Here is a 23,456-nt window from a genome sequence, read left to right as displayed (position 1 = left end):
TTTAGGAGTCTAGAAGCTAGTCCTGACCATCCAAAGACACCCACTTCGTGGGCAAACATCCCTCTGCTTGCTTCTTCTAGCTCTCTGCTGAAAGAGAACATAGGAGGAGGTCTTGGAGGGAGGAAAGAGGAGGAGGAAGGATGTATTATAGTGTAATCTCAAAAAAGAAAGAGGAAAGAAGAAAGAAAAAAGGAGAGAGAGAGAAAGGAAAGGAAAGGAAGGAAGGAAGGAAGAAAAAAATGCCCTCTGCTAGGTGACTTAGATAGCTATCCTGGTTTAGGATGGAACTCTGGTGCCAGGAAGGACTCAGTTATCTCCTACACTAGGCGAAGGCACGCACCCCTCCCCATACCCCACTCCCTGTAATTCTTGTCCTGTAACTTTACAAACAACTCTTGCTGCCTTGACAGTGTTCCCCGGAAACCCTCCAGTGTCTTGAATTTGTCTCTTGGTGTCCTTCTAATCAATGTGTTGGTTGAGCACTCTAACCAGGTTATAAGCTCTCTCTCTCTCTCTCTCTCTCTCTCTTCTCTTCTCTTCTTTTCTTTTTTTCAGGACAGGGTTTCTCTGTGTAGTCTTGGCTGTCCTGGACTCGCCTTATAGACCAGGCTGGCCTCGAACCCTCAGAGACCTGCATGCTTCTGCCTCACGAGGGCTGGGATTACTTGTGTGCGCCACCACGCCTGGCTTAGGCTTCATTTCTTGTCCTCGGGTTATGATGTGGTTCTTGGTTGAGCTCCAGACCAATCAGGGCCACGTAGTGAGACCCTGTCTTAAAGCAAAATGAAAATGAAGCCAGATAAGGTCTTTTAAAATGTGATTTTTTGGAGAAAAAATTGTTGTGTGTGTGTGTGTACTTGTATGTGTGTGTGCGTGTGTGCATCTGCACTCTCACATGGGTGTCACACATGTCTGACTTGTGAGGAGTCAGTTCCCTTCTATCACCTTGTGGGTTTGGGGATCAAACTCAGGCTGGCAGGCTTGGCGGAAATGCCCTCTCCCACTGAGTCCTCCCTCCAGCCTGTGGTTTTTGTCCTTGGTGAACCTTTATTTAAATCTTTCCCAAGGTTTGCCTGGCAGAACACAGCTTAGGGCGGGGACATCTTGGCAAGCATGGTTCCCACTTCTCCTTTCACATATGCTTTTCACCCTCTCTAAAAAACCAAAGCTTTCCTTTCATCCACTCCAATGGTAAGCCACAGAGGTCTCAGGGGCACAAAAAAAATGAATGACTTAGGTTATTGTGTCCTGAGCTCTCCTCTAATCAAGCCATAAATCATGTCTGTCCTCCCAGCTCTAACTGAGAAGTCCCTGCCAGCCAGGAACAGGGTCCCAACAGTTGCAACTGTCAAAAAAGAAGAAAAGGGTTTCACTGGCCTAGAGCGTGTTCTGGGCCTACAGAAGACCTGAGCTTGCTCCCCAGAACCTGTGTTTGGTGCCTCACAACAGCCTGGAACTCCAGAGGGATCCGAAATCCCCTTCTGGGGTCTGAAGGCACTGCACTCACAGACCTATACACATACACACAGTTAAAATAAAAACAAATCATTTGGCTGGGAATGGTAGTGCACATCTTTAAATATCGGTCCTCAGAAGCCAGAGGCAGGGGCATGTCTGTGAGTTTGAAGGTAGCCTGGCCTATGTAGTGAGTTCCAGGCCAGTCGGGGCTACGTAATGAGACCATGTTTAAAAGTACCTTTTTTAAAAAGTAAATTTAAAAATTGCGCATTTATTTTGGAGCAAAAAGAGTAAAAGGAAAAAGCAGTTTCTTAGCAAGCCTTGGAGAAAGTAACTTGAGAGCCATCAAAATGACATATATGTCATGTTTGGAGAAGCTCACATACATCATGCTCTTGGCTGAATCTTCCTACTGAGTCTCTGTCTCACTGTGTGTGTGTGTGTGTGTGTGTGTGTGTGTGTGTGTCTGTCTGTCTCTCTAAATGTGAGTGCGTATTTTGCTTGCATGTTTGTACATGTACCATGTGCATGCTCAATGCTGCAGAGGCCAGAGGAGGGTGTTGGATGCCCTGGAACTAGAATTACAAATGACTGTGAGCTGTCACGCGGCTGCTGGGAACTGAACCTGCTGGGAACTGAACCTGGGCCTCAGCAAGAGCAGCCAGTGACTTTAACCACTGAGCCACCCTTCCGGCCTCTTACAATTTATTGTTATTAGCGTTTAAGATTGTCCATGCTGGAGCTTGAGCCCAGGACCGTGTGCATGCCATGCAAGCATGCTTCTGCCCAAGCCGTCTTTCTTCCTCTTAACTCTGAAAAATGTTTTTGCCTGAACTCCAACTCTGCTCTCTGCTGGCTTACCTTCAAAAGCCAGTGTTGTTTTTACCAAAATCTCACATGTTCAATTTTACCAGTAAAGACTCAGGGAGCAAGATGTTGGAGTAACAGCCTGCTAGTTCAGAGAGGCAGAGAAAGCCCCTCTGACCTTCCTCCTCAATGATGTCCACTTCCTCTTTCAAAAAAGGAAGCTCTCCCTCTCCACACCATCTCAAACAAACAAACAAACAAAAAACTCTCAAACTGAATGCCCCTTCCTTCTACTTCCTGTTCGTCTCTTTGTCCATCCTCCTGACTTCTTCTTCTCTATGTTTTTTTTCTATGTTCACTTCTTGTCAACTGGTTGCTTGTTCTGACTGTTAGTTTTTCTAGACAAGGTTTCTCTGTGTAGCCTTGGCTGTTCTGGATGCACTTTGTAGACCAGGCTGGCCTCAAACTCACAGAGATCTCCCTGCTTCTGCCTCCCGAGTGCTGTGCATTACTTCGCCTAGTTTGCTCTGCCTCTTGACCTATCAGTGAGTATATTTAATCCTGTTCAAGTAGAAAACTCTTGGATTAAAGGTGTGTGCTAGGGCTCAGCCACACCACAAATACAAACAGTATTTTCCAGCAAATAACACAATCTCCGGGTTCACAGTGTGATCAAATATCCTGCAACAAGCCAAGGATTCAGTTTTACCTGAGAGTCAAGGTCCCTAGAGGATGAACAGAGCTCCCTAGGATGCTGTGATTGACAGTTCCACACACAAACTGGCAATGGCATTGTAAAGAGCATGCCAGGCCCAGACATACTATTGGCACTGTCACTCCAGGAAGCTGGATTGGTCTGCTCAGCCAGGTGATGTTTGCTGTATGTGTAATGACTTCCCAAGGATTGGTGGGCTCCTGCTGACTTCATTTCTGACAGGACACAGCCATAGTGATGGCAGATGAAAGAAATGACTCCACCCCGGTCCAGTCTTTGGAACCAATGAGTTTATTGGAGGGAGTTTTTGGGAGTCGGGGGTATTGCATGGCCTTTTTTCCTCAGGGCCATGCACAGTTTAGCAGGGACTACCCTGCTTAGGCAGTGAGCAGCACTGTGGGAGGGAGCCAGGTCTGTGGTAATGGCAATGCAACTATTGACACTTTCTAGTGGACCTTGTACCAGGCGGGGTCACAGGACCCTCCCTTGGGAATCTAGCTATCACTAACTCCCTCCTGAAGGTAAGACCCTTAGATGCCGCCTCTAGGAGTCAGCCATCCGTGATGGATGGTCTGTCATTGGTTGCTACCCTGTTGGGGGTGAACAGATGTTTGTTGAAGTCTCCCCAGAAAAGCTGATGCTACAAAGGGTTACTTTCATGAACATGGGTGATTCAGGCAGCTGTGCCACCCCAAAAGCCCTGCCTGAATGACAATTCACAAAGGCTGTGTGGCTGAAGCCTCATGTTACAGTCAGCCACCACCTCCTGTAGATTTGGCTCCTCTCAGGACCAAATGCAAATTGCGCAGGAGGGACTGGGCGGCTAGACTCTCAGGCGTGCCGAGCTTAGAGGACAGAGTTCCACAACCAGGTATACCTCAGAGAGAGTGTCATGTACTCCAGCCTGACCCCCAACTCTTCTTTTTTGGGACAGGGTCTCACTAAGTAGCCCTTAATGTCTTGGAACCTGAGACTTTCTGACTCACAGACATGCCCCTGCCTCTGCCTCTCAAATGCAGATGAAAAGGCTTGTGCTGCCAGACCCAGCTGACTTTGCGATCCATTCTCCTGCCTGTGTGTCCCAGGTGCTGTGACAACATGTTGCTCCCATGGGTTTCCATGTTTCTTTGAATGTACAGCACCCTTTAATTATTTTATTTTATTTTTCTTCTTTTTCGATACAGGGTTTCTCTGTGTAGCCTTGGCTGTCCTGGACTAGCATTGTAGACCGGGCTGGCCTCGAACTCACAGCAATTCGCTTGCCTCTGCCTGGGATTAAAGGTGTGCGCCACCACCACCCGGCCAGCACCCTTTAATTATTAATAGTGAAAAAACCCTTTGATTAGCTGTTCCCACGTCTCCCTTTCCTGAGAGTCTTTGCTCAATGTCAGCCACACTCCCCACCTCTCCCTGTGTTGGCTACTTCCTGTAAGTACGTATGGCATGTGCTTTCTAGAACTGGATCATGTGTACGGGGCAGACAGACTCAGACTACTTACATGCCGGGGCACTCCATGTCTACGCTCAGTGTTGGTTGACTGGTCACCTCAGGGAGCATAGCACACTTGCAGTGGTCACATGTGCACCCTTCCCTGCCTCCTGGCTACTTCCTCCCTCCCTCCTTCCCTCCCTCTTTTTCAATGACTTATAGAGAGCAACAGGCCTCATATTTGCATTTTTATAATACTGTTTTGGTTGCCTTCCCCCGCCCCCGTCCTCCCCTCTTTGTGTTGTTTCCCTTCCCCTGCTCTCCACCCCCACCCCCCATCTCATGAGCTCCCAGCTGGTTCCCTGGGCTTCACCCGCATTTACCCAGCTGCAAACATTTGACAATCAGAAGCTAAAGTCCCATGTGGGAGGCGGCATACGGCCCGTCTTTATTCTCTAAACACAGCAGAGAAATGACTGTTTATGAGACGTGACGTTAACTTTGGCCGGATGCTTAATTACACGGAGAAGGGCCCAGCAGGGCAGATACCCTGGGCATATCGCTGAGATATTAACCCGGGGCGGAGAGAAAGACTTGCCCTGATTGTGACGAACCCATACCACGGCCCGAGCCCTAGACTGAGGAAAACAGAGATGGGCAGCAGAACCGGAGCGTTCACGTGTCCCAGTCAAATCTGTTAAAATGTGAGGTTCCTATCCAGTGCCTTCGCGCCCGAGGGGCGCTGTTTCCTCCTCATTGGGGAGGGGAAGTGAGCCCTTCCTCTCTACCGTGGCTTTCCTCACAGGAAGCAGGAAGTAAGGATTTACACTGTATTGGGTATCACAGGTCTCAAGGGGATAGTGTAAAGTAAGAGAGAAGAGGAAGCGTAGGAGAGGGTTGGAAGCCTTAAGATGTGAATCCTGCCTTCGTCCCGCCCAAATATGTCAGTATTTCCTGCAAAACCATGGTTAGTTCTTGTCAGTTTCCTGGAAGGAAGGAACTTCAGGTGAGACAATACTTCCATTCAGACTGTCCTGTAGGCGTGTCCCGTGGGTGTGTCTGATGGCGGTTTCTTGGTTGGCTATTGATGTGGGAGGGCCCAGCTCACTGTAGACCTTGCCACCTCCGGGAAGGTGGTGCTGTCCCGAATCCCCTCCATGCCGGGCTCTGATCCCAATATGTGAGCCAAATAAACCCTAACTCCCGAGTTGCTTTCGGCCATGGTGTTTATCACAGCAACAGAAAGCACGCGGACACGTTTTCCGGAGGATGACTGCTGAGCTCCCGGGAGTCCATAACAGCCAAGCAAGTGGAGCTGGAGATCGCACAAGCGAGGGTTGTTGGGCTGGGCTGGCCCACAGGGTGTTCAGGGAGAGTCAGTGCTTGCTGGCAGAGGCAGTTCCTGGCTTCACATCAGAACCAGATTTGAGCAGCAGCTTTTATCTGTATGTGGTCATCATTAGGCGCTCCTGGGATAGCCCCACTTGGGATAGCCCTTTTGTGTCTGTGTATGGTTTTGTGCATGTGAGTGCAGTGCCTGTGGGAACCAGAAGGGGGCATTAGATTCTTTCAGGGCTGGAGTTACAGGGACCGTGCGCTCTCTCCCCTATGTGTGTGCTGAGAACCAGACTGCAGTCCTCTGGAGGAGCAGCAAGTGCTCCTACCCACTAAGCTGCATCGTCAGCTCCAGGACACAAAATTTAAAAGCAGAGTACAGGCTATCTAGTGTGGTGGTGCATGTACACAGGAGGCAGAGGAAGGCAGATCTCTGAGTTTGAGACCCCCAAAAAAAAAAAAAAAAAAAAAAAAAAAAAAAAAAAAAATCAGCCGGGCGTGGTGGCGCACGCCTTTAATCCCAGCACTCGGGAGGCAGAGGCAGGCGGATCGCTGTGAGTTCGAGGCCAGCCTGGTCTACAAAGTGAGTCCAGGATGGCCAAGGCTACACAGAGAAACCCTGTCTCGAAAAACCAAAAAACAAACAAACAAACAAACAAACAAAAAAAATCAGTGTACCCACTCAAGTGTCCGTATAAAACAAAATGTTCTCTAATGCCTTAAAGGAAATATCTAGGTGTTTTTTTAAAAAACCTCATTTAGTTAGGGTTGATGTTCCCCTCTCAGAACTTGAATGTGAGTCTATTTTTGTAAAATAGAAAAGTCCGAGCTGAAGTTCCCAAATATCACTGGCATCACTAATCTCTGCTTAGACTGTCCATCTGTCACTCCCGTGAAAAGAGCTTGAAGACTTCCCAGGCCAAGGCTGTCGCTGTGTACAGATTAGTAAAAAAGGGAGCAGGTAAGAGAGCAGGCTCCGTGCCTTCCTGAGAGGAGCTCGGGGCCTCAGAGCCCTCAGCACATTCCTTTTCCCTGTCACGCCGCTGGCTGCCGAGTGCTCTGTGTGTTGCATGGCTACCCTGTGACAAATGTGTGGTGGTCTGAGGGAAGAGGCGAGTTGGGTCATCCGTGAACCTGCTTCTCAGCCGGCTTGCCCTGCTGGGGTCTGTGGGAGCAGAGGTAAGGAGATTTAAAGATTAGGTCACAGAGTGTTAATCAATCGTTCTTGCAAAAGGGACAATTGGGTTTAAGAGATCTGGGAAGAAAAAGCAGACATAGATTTAAAAAAGAAAGAAAGACTAAATCCAGAATAAAGAAAACCATAGCAATGTAAAAGCAAGAGGAGTCACATCTTCTGCGGCAGAGCAGATTGATTTGTAGTTCTTATCACAAGTGCTCCTGCCCCACATCCCACTGTGAGATAACAGTGATTCAAGCTCAGGTGTTGCTTAGCAAGTCTGAGGTTTGGCCCCTGCACACAGCGCAGCCTGGGCGTGGTGCAGCATGCAACTCCAGCACATCGGAGGTTAAACTCAAGGCCAAGGCCGCTTGAGGACGTAGTGAGCTTGAAGCCCACGTGGGTGAGATGAGCCGCTGCCTCAAAAAAAAAAAAAAAAACAAAACCCAAAAAAAAACCAAAAAAACCGGACTTGATTGGAAGTGACAAGTAATAAAACGCAGGTTTCTCTCTTTGTTACCCATTGCTTCAGTCACCACCTGTATGCAGTGCCAAAAGCGCACCTGCATTGAGACCAGTCACCTGACCTTCGGGGGAATCTCACTCTCAGAGACTCCTCAGTGTACCCCACTAGACCGTCCATCCCCGCAGACTGCAGCATCTGGAGAATCCCATGGTACCAAGGGAATGTCCCCACTGAGCTCTCCTGGAAATGCCTGTTCTTCCCCTGCCCTTCCCCCACCCACCCCACCCCACCCCTTCATCCCACCCTCTGCCCTTCCCTGTCCTTCCTCCAGTCCACTGTGAGCCTCACTGGCATCTGGCTGCGCCCTTCTGTGTCTGACTTCTGTTCATCGCATACAGAGTCGCCGAGTGGCGGCTCTACCCACGTCTCTCTTAGTGGACCACCGAGTTTATTGGGGCTGCTTAAAGGAGCATGTCACTGCAAAGTCGTCCCACCCAGCCTGGGTGATGACATTCCTGCAGCTCCCTGCAGAATTTACTGGCAACACCACTTCTTTGAGCCGGGCATGGTGGTGCATGCCTTTAATCTCAGCATTGTGAGTTTGAGGCCAGCCTGGTCTACAAAGTGAATCCAGGGCAGCCAAGGCTACACAGAGAAATCCTGCCTTGAAAAAACAAACAGAAACAAACAACAAAAGGAAGAAAGAAAGAAAACGTCTTCTTTAAATTTTACTGCTCATCTGACCTTGTGAACGTTTAAAAAAAGGTGTGTGTGTGTGTGTGTGTGTGTGTGTGTGTGTGTGTGTGTGTGTGTGTGCACATGTTCCTGTGGAGGCCAGAAGAAGGCATCCTGTCCCCTGGAGTTGGAGTTGCAGGGAATTGTGAGCTGCCCAGTGCTGGCTGGGGTCCTCTGTAAGAGCAATGCATACTCTGAACCACCAAGCCATCTCTCCAGTCCCAGGCCTTTGGGAATCTTGTGAGTTTTAGGAACTTCCTGAGCTTCTTGAGTTTTATTTACTTTCCTTATCTTAGGAAGCCTCTCTCTAGCTCAGATTGTTTCAGTTCAAGGACACGGCTATACCCTACTCTGCATCTCTACTGCAGTCTCGTCCAGTTTATTAACATAATCATCTGCTTTGCATGTTTGTCCAGAGCTGCCTCAGTGCCCCATTTGGCTCCATCCTTGAGTAGACAACAATCCTATCAGTGTCCCCTGTTCTCTACTCAGTTCTGAACCTTGCAGTGGATTACTTGCCTCTGGGCTAAAGTAAATGAAAACCCTGTTTAAGTGGGCTGTGAATGTAGCTCAGTCGGCTGAGTGCTTGCCCAGCACACACGAGGCCCTGGGTGTGATGATTTGGAGCACCAAACAGACTTGGTGGGATGGTGCATGCATCTAAACCCAGAACTTGGGGAGGTGGAGGTGGGAGGATGAGGAGCTCAAGGTCAGCCTTGGTTCTTCATAGAATTGAGGCCAGCCTTTGGTACAAGAGACCCTTACACACACACACACACACACACACACACACACACACACACACACTCACATATACACACCATACTCATCACACACTCACACCACACACACACACTCACACCACACTCACATACACATTCATGTACGCACACACACATGCATGCTTTTTCTCAGCTGGGGTTGCCTCCTCTTCTGTGGCCCTAGCTTGTGACAAGTTGACCTAAAACTAGGCAGCAGATTTATTTTAAAAAGTCTATAACATTATCTGATTTGTTATTGTTGTTGTTTGTTTCGTTTTTTCAAGACAGGGTTTCTCTGTGTAGCCTTGGTTGTCCTAGACTTTTTGTAGACCATGCTGGCCTCAAACTTGTAGAGATCCACCTGCCTCTGCCTCGTGAGTGCTGGGATTGAAGGCGTGCGCCACTGCTCCTGGCTACATTATCTGATTTTTAGATCCACGATTCCTTTCATTGTGTTTTGAGTTACTTTTTAGAGTTAAATGGTAGAAATAATATATATATATATATATATTTCTTTTTAAAACTTTATTTTACATTGAGGCCTCCAAGGTGCACAAATTAATGGAGTTTCTGATGAAGTTCCTACCCATAATGCATTGCATGATGTTCACATCAGGATGAGCTCATTCGCTTCCTCAAGCATCACTGCTTACTGTGGAAATGGTCAGAACCCTTCCTTCCAGCCTTTGAGCTATGTGGTACATGACGTGGCTAATAGGCATCCATTGTGCAATCGTGTCCCAGATCCCTGCTCCTGTGTGGCCTTAGCACTTAGTGTTCCTTGATGGACTTTCCTCCACCTGTGTGCCGGACTGACAGCTTGCTTAGCATGGTCTGTATACAGGATTGACTCCCCAGAGAGTACTTCCACATTTCCCCTCCACCCAGTGTTCTCAGTCTCTGCACCCACTGCTGTCAGCCTGCATGAGGCCGTTTTCTTCCTCCAGTTCACTTGAGGGCAACCATTGCATGTCCTGTTGCTAGGATAAAATTCCCGACAAAATCAACTTAAAGATTCAGCAAGTGGCTAAGAGCATGCAGTTTTGGAAAGGACCTGAGTTTGGTTTTCAGCTCCCATGTTGGGAAGTTCATACTTGCCTTTAACTCAGGAGAGCTGATGCCCTCTTTCTGGCCTCCAAGGATACCTGCACTCACATGCACGTACATACATTCTCACAAATTATTGTTATTATTATTATTATTATTATTATTAAGCAGTGTCAGGGAGAAAAGGTTTGTTTTAGCTCATAGTTGGAGGGAAAGTCTTGGCGGCGGCAGCCAGAGCAGCTCGGATGTCTTGGCAGGGTAGGGTGTGTGGATAGAGCAGGGGTGGAGGGGGTGTAGTGGGGCGGTGGGGGGGCGATGCTGGGGAAGCCTTGCCAATTTTTAGGGGACAGAGAAGGAGAGGTGCAAGCCAGAAAAGCCTGGGGGTTAGCACAGGATTTGTCAGGAACTAGATGCCCTTGCCAGAGGGTGGGTAAGGGACATAGTGTCCTTCCTGGTAAACACAGTCCTGCCACAGAGGTTTTTGGACTAATGCTGAATTTAGGATTTTTCTTTCCCCCGTAGCAGTCCTTGTGTTTACCCGGTCAAGTCAGAGTAGTTCTGTTTATGACGTAATCACCAGCCATTTTGTGGGGCCCACTTTGCATCTAACAATAGCAGCCACAGTGTGCGCCACAGTTGTACCAGCCTATCTTGCTGTCAGGTTGCTGTGACACATCACATGGCTCACGGATGGGTGACACCGGGAATCACGTTCCTCCTGTGACTGTTTGCAGAACAGTGCCTTCCAGTACCATGCGTGCTGGCACCAGCTCGATTATTCTCCATGTTTGACGAACAAGCAAGGTGTGCCTTCAGCAAAGGGACTTACCATCAGGCCATGGAGAGTAGCAAGGGACTTACCATCAGGCCATGGAGAGTAGCCAGCAGCCTCGGGAATAGCCTGCGATGTTTAGGGGTTTCCATGCAGGCGCTCTGGCCAACGAGTCAGTAAGATGTAACCCATTCCTGGCACAAGAGGTAGCAGAAGATGCTCCGGCTTTAGGTCCCCCTCATGTATGTACACTCCAGGAACCTCTCGTAGTGGTAGGCTTCCATATGGCTTTTCAGATGGCCTTCAGGGTTATCCCTTCCTTCCCCATCTGCACCCCTTAAGTCCCCCTCCCCCTCCCCTCCATTCAGTCCTGGTATAGTTTCCCCCCCACGACCCCCCCTCCCGTCTCTTTTTGATAAGATACTCCATTTGCTCCTCCGTGGAAGATCCTCGTCCTCTCCCAGCTCCTTTGCAATGCTCAGTGGTTGTTCCCTGAAACGCATATTTAAACACATAGTTAAAGCTTGAGAGCTGACATCTACTTGACATTTGTCATTTCCTGTCTGTGACCCTCACTCAGGAGGACTGTTTCTAGACCTATCCGTTCACCTGCGTACATTTTATTTTTCTTAACAGCTGAGTGCTGTTCCTTCGTGGCCCATATTTTATTATCCCTTTGTCATTTACCCTGGCTAGCCGGGCTGCTTTCAGTCCCTGGCTGTGATGAAGAGAGCAGCAGTGGGCATGGATGAGCAGTAACTTGTAGGTCCTTTGTGCACATGCCCAGGGGTGCTAAAGCTGGATCTGGAAGTAAACCAAATTTCTAATTTTTTTGAAGAGCCCCCTGTGGTGGGTCATATCCTGGCCAAGTGACTGACAGGCCCAACTTGATTAACTCTATCCTGGAGTCACTTTGTAGACCAGGCTGGCCTTGAACTCACAGTGATCAGTCTGGCTCTGCCTCGGAGTGCAGGAATAAAAGGCTAGTGTGCTTAACTCTTTAGGGAGGGGACAGTAGCATTTACATTTCTAAAACTTGGGGCTAGAGGGTGAATTCAGTTTTTGTTGATCAGGAGGAGGTAGTTCAAAAACACCCCCCCCCCCCCCCCCCCGCAAATAGAATTTTAAATCCTAAATAGGGGTTGCAGTGAAACATTCCTTTGTAATTTTACCTGGGAAATAGGTGGGGTTCAAGGCTGGGGTTGGGGGGTGGTCACCCTCTGTGGCCTTTCAGACTGTCGCGCTGTTCAGCTACTAGAAACCAGGCAGATTTAGCTGCTTTCTCCTCGTTTCAAGACCAGCTGTGCCAAATGTCATTGTGGTCAATCAGTTTCCAAAAGCCTTGGTTTTTGTTTTTGCTTTGTTTTTAAAGTCAAGTCGACCTGGTTCTCAGAAGGTCTTTGTGGTCTGTTGGTTTGAAAAACACTCTACACAATAGGAACATAAATCTCATTTTATCTGAGAAATACAAGTGCAAATATTAAGAGTCTGGAAACACATCTGGATGTTGAACAATAGGAAGAATGGAGGGCCAGTTGTTCTTTAATCCAATCAATAGTGAAAGCAGAAATGGAGGAGTTAGTGGTTAACACCTGAGTGCAGGGAACTCAGAGGCTAGGGATATGGAATTCCCGCGCCCGCAGCTGGCGGTGCCTGTGGCCCTTAGTTTTTGTTTGTAGTTCAGGTTAGTCCCTAACTCGCAGCAATCATTTTTCATCAGCCACTCAAGGGCTGGGGTTAAAAGCGACACTAGCTGGAATGTTGTGTGGCTTCCGAGGCTGTTAGTAAGGTAGCTAGGTCACACGCACCGCGATGCAGAGCCGTGGAAAACCGGATTCACGGTTTGAGGTCAGCAGCTGTAGGTCGGTGGCAGGCCAGACAGAGGCCAGGCAGAAGAAATGCAGGTCCCAAACCCAGGTCTGTTCGCCGGAGTCCGAGAGAGCGGGGGTGATGTTAAAGTGTCGCCGAGGTGTCCAGGGTCCTGGCCGGCAGAGTTCCTGAGCAAAACGCCGGTGCTCCCGGGCCCTCGGTGCGCGTGCCCAGCCCCGCGTGACTGCACGCACCCGCGACGGGAAGATGCTGCAGCGGCTGCGCTCCTCCCTGCGCCCGGTGCCCGCTGCTGGCTCTCCCATCGTACCTCTATCGCCCGCCTCGCTGAACTGCAGCCCTGGGCTCGCGGGACCCGCCGTGCGCCACGTGTCGCTGCCTCGCCACGCTTTCCCACACTCCCGAGGCTTCGTCATGGCCTGCTTGCCACGGGCAACTGCAGCTCTGGCCCGCCAGGTACTCTCGTGGTGAATGGCGAGGGGCGCCAGGATCAGCATCCCACCGGGATTCACTGAGGGTCACTGCGCGAGGGCGCCACGACGTTCTCGGTGGTCACCGCAGGGCGTCATGGGTCACGAGGAGATGCCACGGGTGGGGAAGGCTCGGGGGTCAACGCAGGAGGTCGCCACAGCAGACTCTGGGATTGGGACACTCCGGGACACAGGGATGGAGATAATTCACGGGTGCTAGCTAGTCGCCAGTGGCGACTTCAGGGGCTGCGAGTGTCCCCACCAGAGAATTCTGGGGTCACCCTGGGGGGAGGTCTTCACTGGGGACTGAGGGATCACTTTGGGGATTCAGGGGTCGCCACTGGGACGTGGAGAGACTCGTGGATCTCCACTGGGGACTCAGGAGTCGCCACCGGGGATGCTGGGGTCACAATCGCGGACCGGGAGAACTTGAGAGTCGCCGCAGGGACTTGGGCACCACCAGGAATGGCGAGGACGTCACCAGGGATGCGGGAGTCATGGCTGGGAAAACTGGGGAGTGAGGGAAAGCCTTCACCACCCCAAAATATCCAGGCCCTTCCCTCTTTCCCAGTTATTTAGCGAAGTAGCGTCCAGCTGTTTGAATGCCTGCCCCTTTCCGCAGTTAATTCCGAACCACGCTATCTTTTATTTATTTAATTGCCACCACATTCAAGAGGTTTTATCCCTGAAGTGTGAGGTTTTGGCTGCACCAGGGACCCTGCGGGTGGAGAAAATGGTTCCAGCCAGTCCGCGCGTCCCCTCATACTTGAAGCAGCCTGCCTATTGTGCGCCTGTGATTGACAAGACCACGAGGCTGAGCGCGCTCCGGAGATTTTTTTTTTTTTTTCCCCCTTTTCCCTTTCTATAAATGGCTTAGATCTTCGGTCTAGACTACTTACTCGGACGTTCGGGAGACAATTGCCTTCTTGTTCATTGCTTGCTCCTGGGCTGGCCCGGAATTTAAGGAGCCCCTCCCTAAGCTGCTGGAAGATAAAAAGCCAGACCTGGGATCCGGTGGGAAGGCTGGAAAGGTCACCGTGGCTGGAGCTGGCCTGGGGTTTTGTTGGACAGCCCAGGCTTGGCGTTTCTGTCTTCCGTGATGGTGAGTCCCTTGACCAGGTCCCCGCAGCGACCCACCTGGCTTTACTTAACGGAACTTTAATTATTTTTATTTTTAAGGACTGCAGTAATGGATGCTCGGAGCCCTTTGCTGGAGGAAGAGGATCTGATGTGGCTGAGACTTTTAGGGTAAGGCTTCTGCTGCGGAAATTACTGAGTTAACTCGTTTCAGGTTGAGATTGGAGTTGGGGAATTTCAGCTGCGTCAGTTTACACGGATATCTTGAATTTTAAATTACAGCTAGGGAGGGAAAAAGTTATTTGAGATTATTGCCAGTCAGCAAAACTAAATTCCATCTAGCAGTAAACTTGCTTGTTTTATCTTAGGAATCATACATTTTATTGGAAAAGAGTCGATTAATGAATAGAAAGCTGGGTTGTTGGTGTTGTTTTAAATTGTACCAGCTTAAGCTTTCACTCTTCTTGTCCAAGAAAAAGTCACTAGGCCTTTTCTTCTTAAAAATCATTGATCACGTTTACAGTCCAGGGTTGCAGTTTCTTATCATCTGAATTGTATGTTTTCTGTGTGACATGGTCTCATGCTTCCCAGGGGAGTTAACTGAAGGGAGATAAAGATCTCATCAACGCCCCCACAGGCCCTCATCTCCATCCTTAACCCACCAGCCATCAGCCTGGAGGGCTTTGCTTGGCTCTGCTGCTTTCCTGGCTCTGATACCCACTGTCAATTGTCATCCATAGTACAGAATGTCCCTGTGACCTCACATCCTGGCAGAGTTCAGAGAGGAGCTGGAACTTGACTCATCAGTTTTGTACCACAGGGAACACTCAGTGTTTGGGGAGTGGTGAAATCAAGATAAGCCCTCTGCTCACAAGCCATTTGCTTTAAACAAAAAATACAGTAAAATATACTACAGCAAGCTGCTGCGGATTTTGTCTGTGATTTCTGGCACATGAAAGCCACTCCCCTGTAGCAATATAGACTGCCTGACAGCTTCCGAGACAGCCATACTGGTCACTTATGTGTCATGTGACCAGTCAGAACAGGTGGGGCTCAGTTTTTTGACCAGGCTGGCCTTGGACTCTTGCAAACCTTTTAAAGACAAAGAATCAGTAAATCAGTTTCTCAAGAGAAATAATTGTATGTTTTCAACGAAAGGAATTTATTCTCCCCCCCTCCCCCGGCCCCAGACAAGGTTTTCTGTGTAGCCCTGGCTGTCCTAGACTTGCTTTGCGGACCAGGCTGGCCTTGAACTCAAAGTGATCCGCCTACCTCTGCCTCTGCTGGGATTAAAGGTGTGCACCACCACACCGGGCTGGACTTTATGCTTTTATACAAAGTATTCAAGGCAAGGTAGAGTTCATAGTGAAAATAGTGTCTATTTGGTAATTGAAATGGGTATATAACTTGGTTGTATGCCCACCCTTTGCATAGCAATAGCAAAGCTTGACCTAATCTGCTTCATTCCTGGCCTGGACTAAGACAGTATTGACACTCTAGACTAGAAAGTAAAAGTGATGGGTTTTATTGGAAGCGCCATCTTGGTTTTGCGCCCCGCTGGCTGTTGCACGCCCTGAGCCAAGCTCCTTTCTTGCTGAGTCACACCCTCAGCCTGGATTTCCTGTCTGTCTCTCTTTGCCAATCGACCTGCTACCTCCCACATCTCCCATAGGTCCCTTTCTTACTGTCCCTTTCCCACCGTGATGGGGTCCCATAAAGTGAGGGTGAGATTTTCTAGCTGGGCCCGGAATGCTGTCATCTTTTTTTTTTTTTTTTAAATCTGATTTTTTTCTTATTAAGTTAAAACATTTTGTTATTTTAAAACTCCACTATTTATTTATTTCTTATTGTGGGAGGGCACCATGGTGCACATGTGGATGTCAGAGGTAACTTGGAGGGGTTGTTCCTTCCCTTTCTCACTGTGATTTGAGTACTCTGGGGGGGGAGACAGGTTGTCAGTCAGGCCTGTGTGTTCAGTGAGCTATTTGCAGGACTTTTTTCTCATTTTTTTCCCCTAAAGATTTATTTTTTAATTTTGTGTGTTGTGGTGTGTGTGTGTGTAAGTTTGTGCACTTGTACTGAATGCCCTTGGAGACCAGATGTATCAGACCCTTTGGAACTGCAGGTAAGGCGGTTGTGAGGCACCTGCAGCGAGGTCCCCTGGAAGAGCAGCCTGCACCCCAGCTCCCTTTCCGTATGCATTACACGGTTAACTACGGACGCCAGGGCCCTCCTTGAAGGAGATGAGGCTCTCTGCATCCTTTCCCCTGATAGACCCCAAAGCTGTAGTTTTCTTCTTCAGACCTCACTGTGTTCCCAGACCCAGGAGCAGATCAGGGCTGTCTTTCTTGCCAGAGAGCCCTGCGCCTCTGGGTGCTGATGCAGGCAGGGCTTTGGGCGGGTTTCTGTTTTGTTTCCAGCGTGGAGAAGCATGGATGGGCTCTGCAAACCCGATGCTTCCTCGTCATGGTTGCCAGAAAATAATTATTCTCCTTTTTAAATCAAAATGTTTTTACGCGTGTGTGTTTATCATTTTGTGCATGTGTGTGGGCACACGCATGTGTGTGGGCACACGCATGTATGTGGGTACACACATGTATGTGGGCACACGCATGTGTGTGGGTACACGCATGTGTGTGGGTACACGCATGTGTGTGGGTACATGCATGTGTGTGGGTACACGCACGTGGGCAACCTGGAGAATTGGTTCTCCCCTTCTGCTCTGTAGGGATCAGGCTCAGGACTTGGGTCATTAGGCTTAGAGGCAAGCATCTTTACCCTGGAGCCATATAGCTGGCCCAGATACTTCTGTTTGTTTGCTTTTGATTTTTCAAGACAGAGGTTCTCTGTGTAGCCTCGGCTGTCCTCGAACTCATAGAGATCCACTTGCCTCTGCCACCCCAAGTGCTGGGCTTACAGGTGCACTTCACCATGCTCGATCAGGAGCTTGTTCTTCATTTGCCCTGTGTTTGTCCTTACTTCTTGTGGCTCCTCAGTTACTAAGCTGCCCTGTACTCTTCCAGTGCCCGTGGCATAAAACATCACTGTACAACTACTGGTTGGTTGGTTGGTTGGGTGGGTGGGTGGGTGGGTGGGTGGATGGCCTGCTGGCCTTGAACTCACAGGAACCCACCTGCTTTAGCCTTTCAAATGCTGGGATTAAAGATGTGTCCCACCCTGTCTGCCTCTTTTAAGATTTGTTTTTACTTTTGTGTTTGAGTGCTTCCTTCCACATGCATATGTGTACCCGTGTGTGTCCGGTGAGTGTCCACATAGCCCTGACTAAGGGTGTCAGATCCCTTGGACCAGAACTACAGATTATTGTGAACTGCTGTTTGGGTGCTAGACTCCAGCCCAGGTCCTCTGAAAGAGCAGGGGGGAGGAGGGATAGGGAGGGTAGGGGGATGGTGGCATTGGGGAGGTGGGGAGGGTCTCTCTAACTTCTGAGCCAAGTCTTCAGGCCTCACCCCCACCTTCCCTGTGTCTCCAGCTCTTTCCTTTAATCCCAGCACTCAGGAGACAGAGGCTGGTGGATCTCTGAGCCATATAGTGAGACCCTGTGCCAGAAAATTTTTGATTTCCAGAATTGCGGCATTTATAGAGAGTTCTTGGTGAAATTATGAAGGCCATGAAAAACGTTGTGTTACTTTGAAAACACTGGATACAGGGCACTGTTTATGTTCAAGGCTGGATGAAAGGGAAATAGTCAGGGAGGTGCTGTGGCTCTCACAGATAGAAGGGATGCCTGGAAAATTTATCATTTAGGATTTCAATTAGTATTCGAAAGTTAGAACACTGATTTTAGGTTTTTTTTTTTTTTAATATGTGTGTGTTTTTGTTTGTTTGGGTTTTGTTTTGTTTGTTTGTTTTTTGTTTTTGCTTTTTAGCTTTCTGAGACAGGGTTTCTCTGTGTGGCTTTGACTGTCCTGGACTTGAAGACCAGGTTGGCCTGGAATTCCCCTGCCTCTGCCTCTCCAGTGCTGGGATTATAGGCGTGGGCTGCCATGCCCAGCTTTTTCAAAGGAGGTGGAAGACTCTGTGCCTGGAGTTACACTGGTCTGTGAGCTGCTTGCTGGTGCCAGGTCCTCTGAAATAGCAGTGGGTGCTCTTAACCTCGGAGCCGTCTCTTTGGCCCTAGAAGAAACACTAACTTAAGCATGAATGTTCTCTGAATCTCCACTTGGCCATTAAGCAGCTCGAAAGCTTTGGTCTAGTTCCAAGTGGCCATGGGTAGCTCTACCCCCATTGGTTTTTACAATGTTGGGTGTTGAGCCCAGGGCTTTACACTCTATAGGCACGTGCTATCCCCTGGAGCTCATGCCCAACTCTGGGAGCATTTTAGGTGAAGGGTTCAGAGGACACAATGATATAAACTAGACCAAAGTCATCCTAACCTGGGGATTTGAACTTGGGTCCTCTTGTCTTCACAGCAAGTACTCTTTCTCTACTGTGGAAAAAATCTAGATCACATTTCAAAATGGACCCAGAGCCTCCGAGGGGGCAGGGGGCGGAGGGGCTGAGACATAATTTACTCAAAGTTTCAAACTTGGTTTTTAGCTGGACAGACAGAGTGAGAACCGAGAGCTCTCTCCCAGCTGATCTCACAAGCTTGAGGGCCTGAGCCTGGAAAATCACTGGTTTGCAGATGGGGAAGCCTGGTGACACAGGGCAGCACTCAGTATCACTCAGATTCTTTTACCTACGTCTGCTCACCCTAGCTGGCTTGCTTGATCAACCACTAAGCCACCAGGAAATACAGGACAGCCTGGATTCTGCAAGAGTCCCCTGGTGACGACAGTTCCTCCCACAGGCGGGTGCTTGCAGCTTTCCTGTGCCTGCTGGGCTTCTGGCAAGATACACTCCTGGGAAGGAGATAGCAAAGGCCTCGTCAAGACAGAGCCAGAGGTCTCAGGGTTGGAATGTGATTGGTATATATGGGTGTGATGTCTGTCTTGGTCCATCCCTCCTGCCGTTCCGGACCGTAATAGCCCTCCGTAACCCACCCCTGCCATTCTTCTGGGTTGGTTTAATTCTTCACAGTATTAATCACCCTTTAAGCTAGTGTTCTGGTTCTTTCTTTCTTTCCTTTGCTAGCAGACCCATGGCATTACAGATGCAGACTAGCTCAAAAATACTAGGTGAGATGTGTGGATAGTGTGTGTCTCTGACCCTGGCTGACTGTGAGTGACACTGTCCAGGAGGCCAGGGCTGGACCTAGGGCAGTGTTGATACATTCTGTGCACTCCCCGAGCCAAAGTGCCTCTGCAGTTAAAGGTTATAAACAAAATTCAAAATGCTAAGAGTAATTTTTTTAAAAAAAGAATAATGACAGCAAGGAGCACCCTCAATTTTTACGATGCAAAGCCCCAGCTTTGCTTTCAAATGATCCTAATTCGGGTGGTCATTGAAAAGTGACCATTAAGCTGGGCATGGTGGTGCATGCCTTTAATCCCAGCACTTGGGAGGCAGAGGCAGGCGAATGGCTGTGAATTCGAGGCTAGCCTGGTATACAAAGCAAGTCCAGGACAGCCAAGCCTACACAGACAGACCCTGTCTCGAAAAACAAACAAACAAAAAAGAAAGAAAGAAAAGTGACCATAATGGTTTGTTTGTTGTTGTTGTTGTTGTTTTTAAAGCTTGATGACAGTTTTATTAAAGTTCAAGAGAAAATAGCAGGGCAGGCAAGCTGTAAATCTCAGTAGCTGCCTGGAGGAGGGAGAGGGATAATGGGGGGAGAGAAAACCATGCTCTCTCTGTAAAGCTGTTTATTGTCTGTTTATTTCATGTCAGGAATGAGGCATTGCGGGGCCTGGGAATGCAATAAAGACGTAAGGGTCATGTTAAGGTGAGGATGGAGCTGGCTTTTAATGACTGGGAGAAGAAAATAAATTTCCTCATCTTTTGAAGAACCTTGCACATTCTTGATTTTTTTTAAAGGATGGTAGGGACATGAATGGCCCAGTACCCAATGATTTCTTCTTCTTCTTCTTCTTCTTTTTTTTTTTTTTTCAAACCTCACATTTGAATCCTGGTACCCATGGTGGAAGAAGAGAACCAAATCCCCAAAGTTGTCCTCTGATCACCAAATGGACGTTGTGGCATGCCCACACTCTTTTTTTTTTTTTTTTTTTTTTTCATTTGAGCCTAGGACTTCGCAAACATTCATGTTACAGAAGAAAAGCTATAATACAGTCTATGAAAAAGAACTGCTGGCGTCACTTTCCCCCACAAAATTACATAAAAATGAACAAAACATTAAATAAACATTATTATTAATCATTAAATATATTAACACCAAAATCATGTATAAATTAGGAAATAAATGTACAAACTATTTCACAAAGTGCTCTTAAAAATATATACACAACATTCAAGAAATTCTTAATGTAAGACATTTCAGATTGGAGTTTTGGGATGATACATTTTTTTAAGTGTTCTTTTCTTTCAAAAAGTACTAATATAACACACATACATTAATACAGCACTTAACATACACACACACACATACACACATACTGTACACACACATACATTCACGCATACATAAAAGGCATATTCCTAGATTGGCAAGGAATAAAAACCATTTTCACAGTTACTTAAAATGTTTCAACATTTTCAATGGGAAATTTTAGCCCCCAATTGAGCTTATAGACTCGTTTTATAAAAATTGCCAGAAAACAAAGGAGCAAAAGAGATGACTCCCTAAAATGAAGCTGCTAATACTTCTGTCACTTAGCAATCAGAAACTTGTTTCTGTAAAGTTAATACCATCATGTAGTCAGCCCTTGCCAGTGTTATTTCCTAAACTATGCCTAGACATATACGCCTGTGTTTGTTGTTATCAGGCCTATGCAGGAGGGGGTGACCTAGAATAAGACTGTAGCCAACACAGTCCTTTAGTCTGGCCCTTGATTCTTCTTCTGCAAGTGAAATGGACCTTGTGCTGTATTTTCCAGCAAGGCTGTCAAGATTAGTTCAAGCAGAACCCACAATAGCGCCTTACCCCCTGAGCTACAGGTAAGTTTTATGTTTTAAAAACTATTAACTGAAAAAACCAGTCAGGTGTGGTTGTGCATGCCTGTAGTCACAGTATTTGGGGAGTGGAGGCAGGAGCATCATAAAATTAAGTTCAGCCTCAGCTGTGTAGTGAGTTTGAGGCTAGTCTGGGCTACATACAAAACACAACAAAAGTGTCCTGGTGGGCAGGCCCGATGCAGCGGCCCTGGGTCCTGGGATTTTTGTTGTTGTTGTTGTATTTTCTTGGTTGTTCTTAGCACTTATCTTGAAGAGTTCTGTTTTCTTTTCATAGTAACATGATTATTATATCCAAATAAAGGCTGAGAAATGCCCATGCTATATTACATGTGATGGTTTCCTTTGATCGTACCTTTTCAAAAAAGCTGTCTCTCATGTTTGCACACAATTAAAATGAAAGTGAACATCACAGGGATGCAAAAAAAAAAAAAAAATCCACGCAAATTTCCCTATATAAAGCTTGTACTTTTCATTTAAAAGAACGTAATAAAGTTATCTGGATTTAAAAAGAAAAATATGGCGTGGGTTTCAGATTTCCCTAAACACAAAGGAACATTTGCTTGGCTATCTGAACTCAGAGGTCCTGAAAAAGTAATATAAACACTTAGCAATTGCATGTAAAATTTAGCGTCAGTACTGTAAATTCTAGAAATGACATCAAATAAGTAAGGGCCAAAGCTACACCATATATGAAGCAGCGGGAGATGGGCAGCCTTGCTCTTGAGAACACCGCCCTCCCTACGGTAGGCCACCCCCACACTGCCCTCCCTCATGGATACATTTATTTGGAAAAAGTCACCTATCCCTCTTCATTTCCTAATGCAAAGACATAAACTTTTTGGAGAGACACAGGCAATGGGTGAGTTCTGGAAAGAACAGCTCACGGTCTTTCTGCACGAAGCACAGGTTTCTTGTTACAGTGACACAACAAACTGGCCCAAAACACAGAAGGTGTCCCCGAGCCCTATCTAGGCACAGAAGAGATGGCCACCCAGGGTTGTATGTATGTGTGCCAAGCTATGGGCAGCCAGTTAAAGAAACATTTCCAGTCCACTTTGCAACAATGGTGTGAGGAGGGGCAGAGTGAGTCTGTTCATGGTAACGTGGACCATGGTGTCTTGTAGATATTGTCTCATCACCGGGCACAAAACGTGTGATGACAGTATGACCCCCCCCAAAGCTAGCTAAGAACATCAAGGAGCGGGTGAGGGACAGAAACAGGATAACCTCTCTGTTGTATCGATATGCAATACTTTACACAGCACCAAATATGTCACACCATCGCAGCCAGTGGTGCACACCTGGCATCGTACCCACGTGAAATGAGCCTGCCTAACATGCAGACGTGGCATCGGGTGGAGGGCACCCAACACGCCACAACCCATCGGCATTGCCACCGGCTTGTCCAGAACCTACTACCACGAAGGGGCCAAAGACATCGCTTCTCCTTTACTGCTGGTAATTCCCATACTGGCCCTGTTCATAGCCGTAAGGCCGCTGTTGTTGGGCAGAAGGTCCCGTCTGCGATGCTCTGTAGCTTCCATACTGCTGGCCTTGGCCTTGCTGGTAGCTTGAGTACTGTGAGGGGGCTCCCTGGGCAGGGCCGTAGCCTTGCTGCTGCCCCGTGTAGCTCTGCTGGTTGGGATACTGCTGCTGGGAGTAAGTCTGTTGCTGTGCTGTGCCCTGCTGGTACCCCGCCTGCTGCTGACTGTATTGGGGGTTTCCCCCCTCATAGTAGTGCTGCGTGGACTCCTCAAACGAGCGGTCGTAGCTCTGTTCAGTATAAGATGACTGCTGATAGGCGTAGTCACCGTGGCCGTCTGGGTAGTACTGTTGGCTCATGGGCTCGGCAGCACCCTGGCTGTGGCTGTACTGTTCGCTGTAGTACTCCTCCTGGCCCAGGTACTGCTGGGAAGAGCCTTGCTGGGAGGGTCGGTAGGGTGCCATGGGCCGCTGTCCCATCATGCTGCTCCCTTGGCCACCCTGGCCCATCATGGCAATGGGCGCCTGGCCCTGGTAATGCTGGCTCCCTCCCTGTGCCGAGTTGTAGTGGGACGTGGCTGCCTGCTGGTGCATCATGGAGACTGGGTTGGACTGCATGTTGATGTTGGTCCGAGACACATAGTTGCTGATGGCACCTTGGCCTTGCATGGGGACACTCTGCGAGGTGGGTCCCGAGTCATGCCCACACTCTTACGTACATACAATAATCAGTAAAAATGTAAAAAGCCGGTGCTAGTTGGCTTTGCAGTGTTTAAGATTCAGCTCACACCTTCCATCTATAACCAGCTGTTCTGCATCTTCCTGGAAGGAACTTTGCTAATATTTTTTATTTTTTTCCAGAC

At 48.3% G+C, this 23,456-nt stretch overlaps 2 protein-coding genes across 5 annotated transcripts in view; one reads left to right on the top strand and one right to left on the bottom strand.

Annotated features, from left to right (window-relative positions):
* Positions 1–23,456, top strand: part of Bcat1 (branched chain amino acid transaminase 1) — a 76,530-nt gene that overhangs the window by 10,266 nt on the left and 42,808 nt on the right. Inside the window, exons 1-3 of one of the 4 annotated variants that reach the window (XM_051155585.1) lie at positions 12,970–12,985; positions 13,890–14,101; positions 14,179–14,247. In XM_051155585.1, the coding sequence (XP_051011542.1) occupies positions 14,099–14,101; positions 14,179–14,247 (72 nt within the window). In that variant the 5' untranslated portion in view covers positions 12,970–12,985; positions 13,890–14,098. Of the gene's footprint in view, positions 1–12,763; positions 12,986–13,581; positions 14,102–14,178; positions 14,248–23,456 lie in introns of those variants that run through there. The other 3 variants (XM_051155582.1, XM_051155584.1, XM_051155583.1) reach the window with 3 other exon arrangements.
* LOC127196925 (calcium-responsive transactivator-like) lies at positions 21,930–23,390 on the bottom strand. Its single transcript, XM_051154644.1, has 2 exons — positions 23,384–23,390; positions 21,930–23,303 (listed from the first exon to the last, which is right to left on the bottom strand). Exons 1-2 carry the CDS (start codon positions 23,388–23,390, stop codon positions 22,561–22,563), a joined length of 750 nt encoding a protein of 249 aa, XP_051010601.1. The 3' UTR covers positions 21,930–22,560.

This window comes from Acomys russatus, chromosome 13, assembly GCF_903995435.1.
Source record: "Acomys russatus chromosome 13, mAcoRus1.1, whole genome shotgun sequence".
Taxonomy (NCBI): domain Eukaryota; kingdom Metazoa; phylum Chordata; class Mammalia; order Rodentia; family Muridae; genus Acomys; species Acomys russatus.
This window is presented reverse-complemented; position numbering and strand designations above follow the sequence as displayed.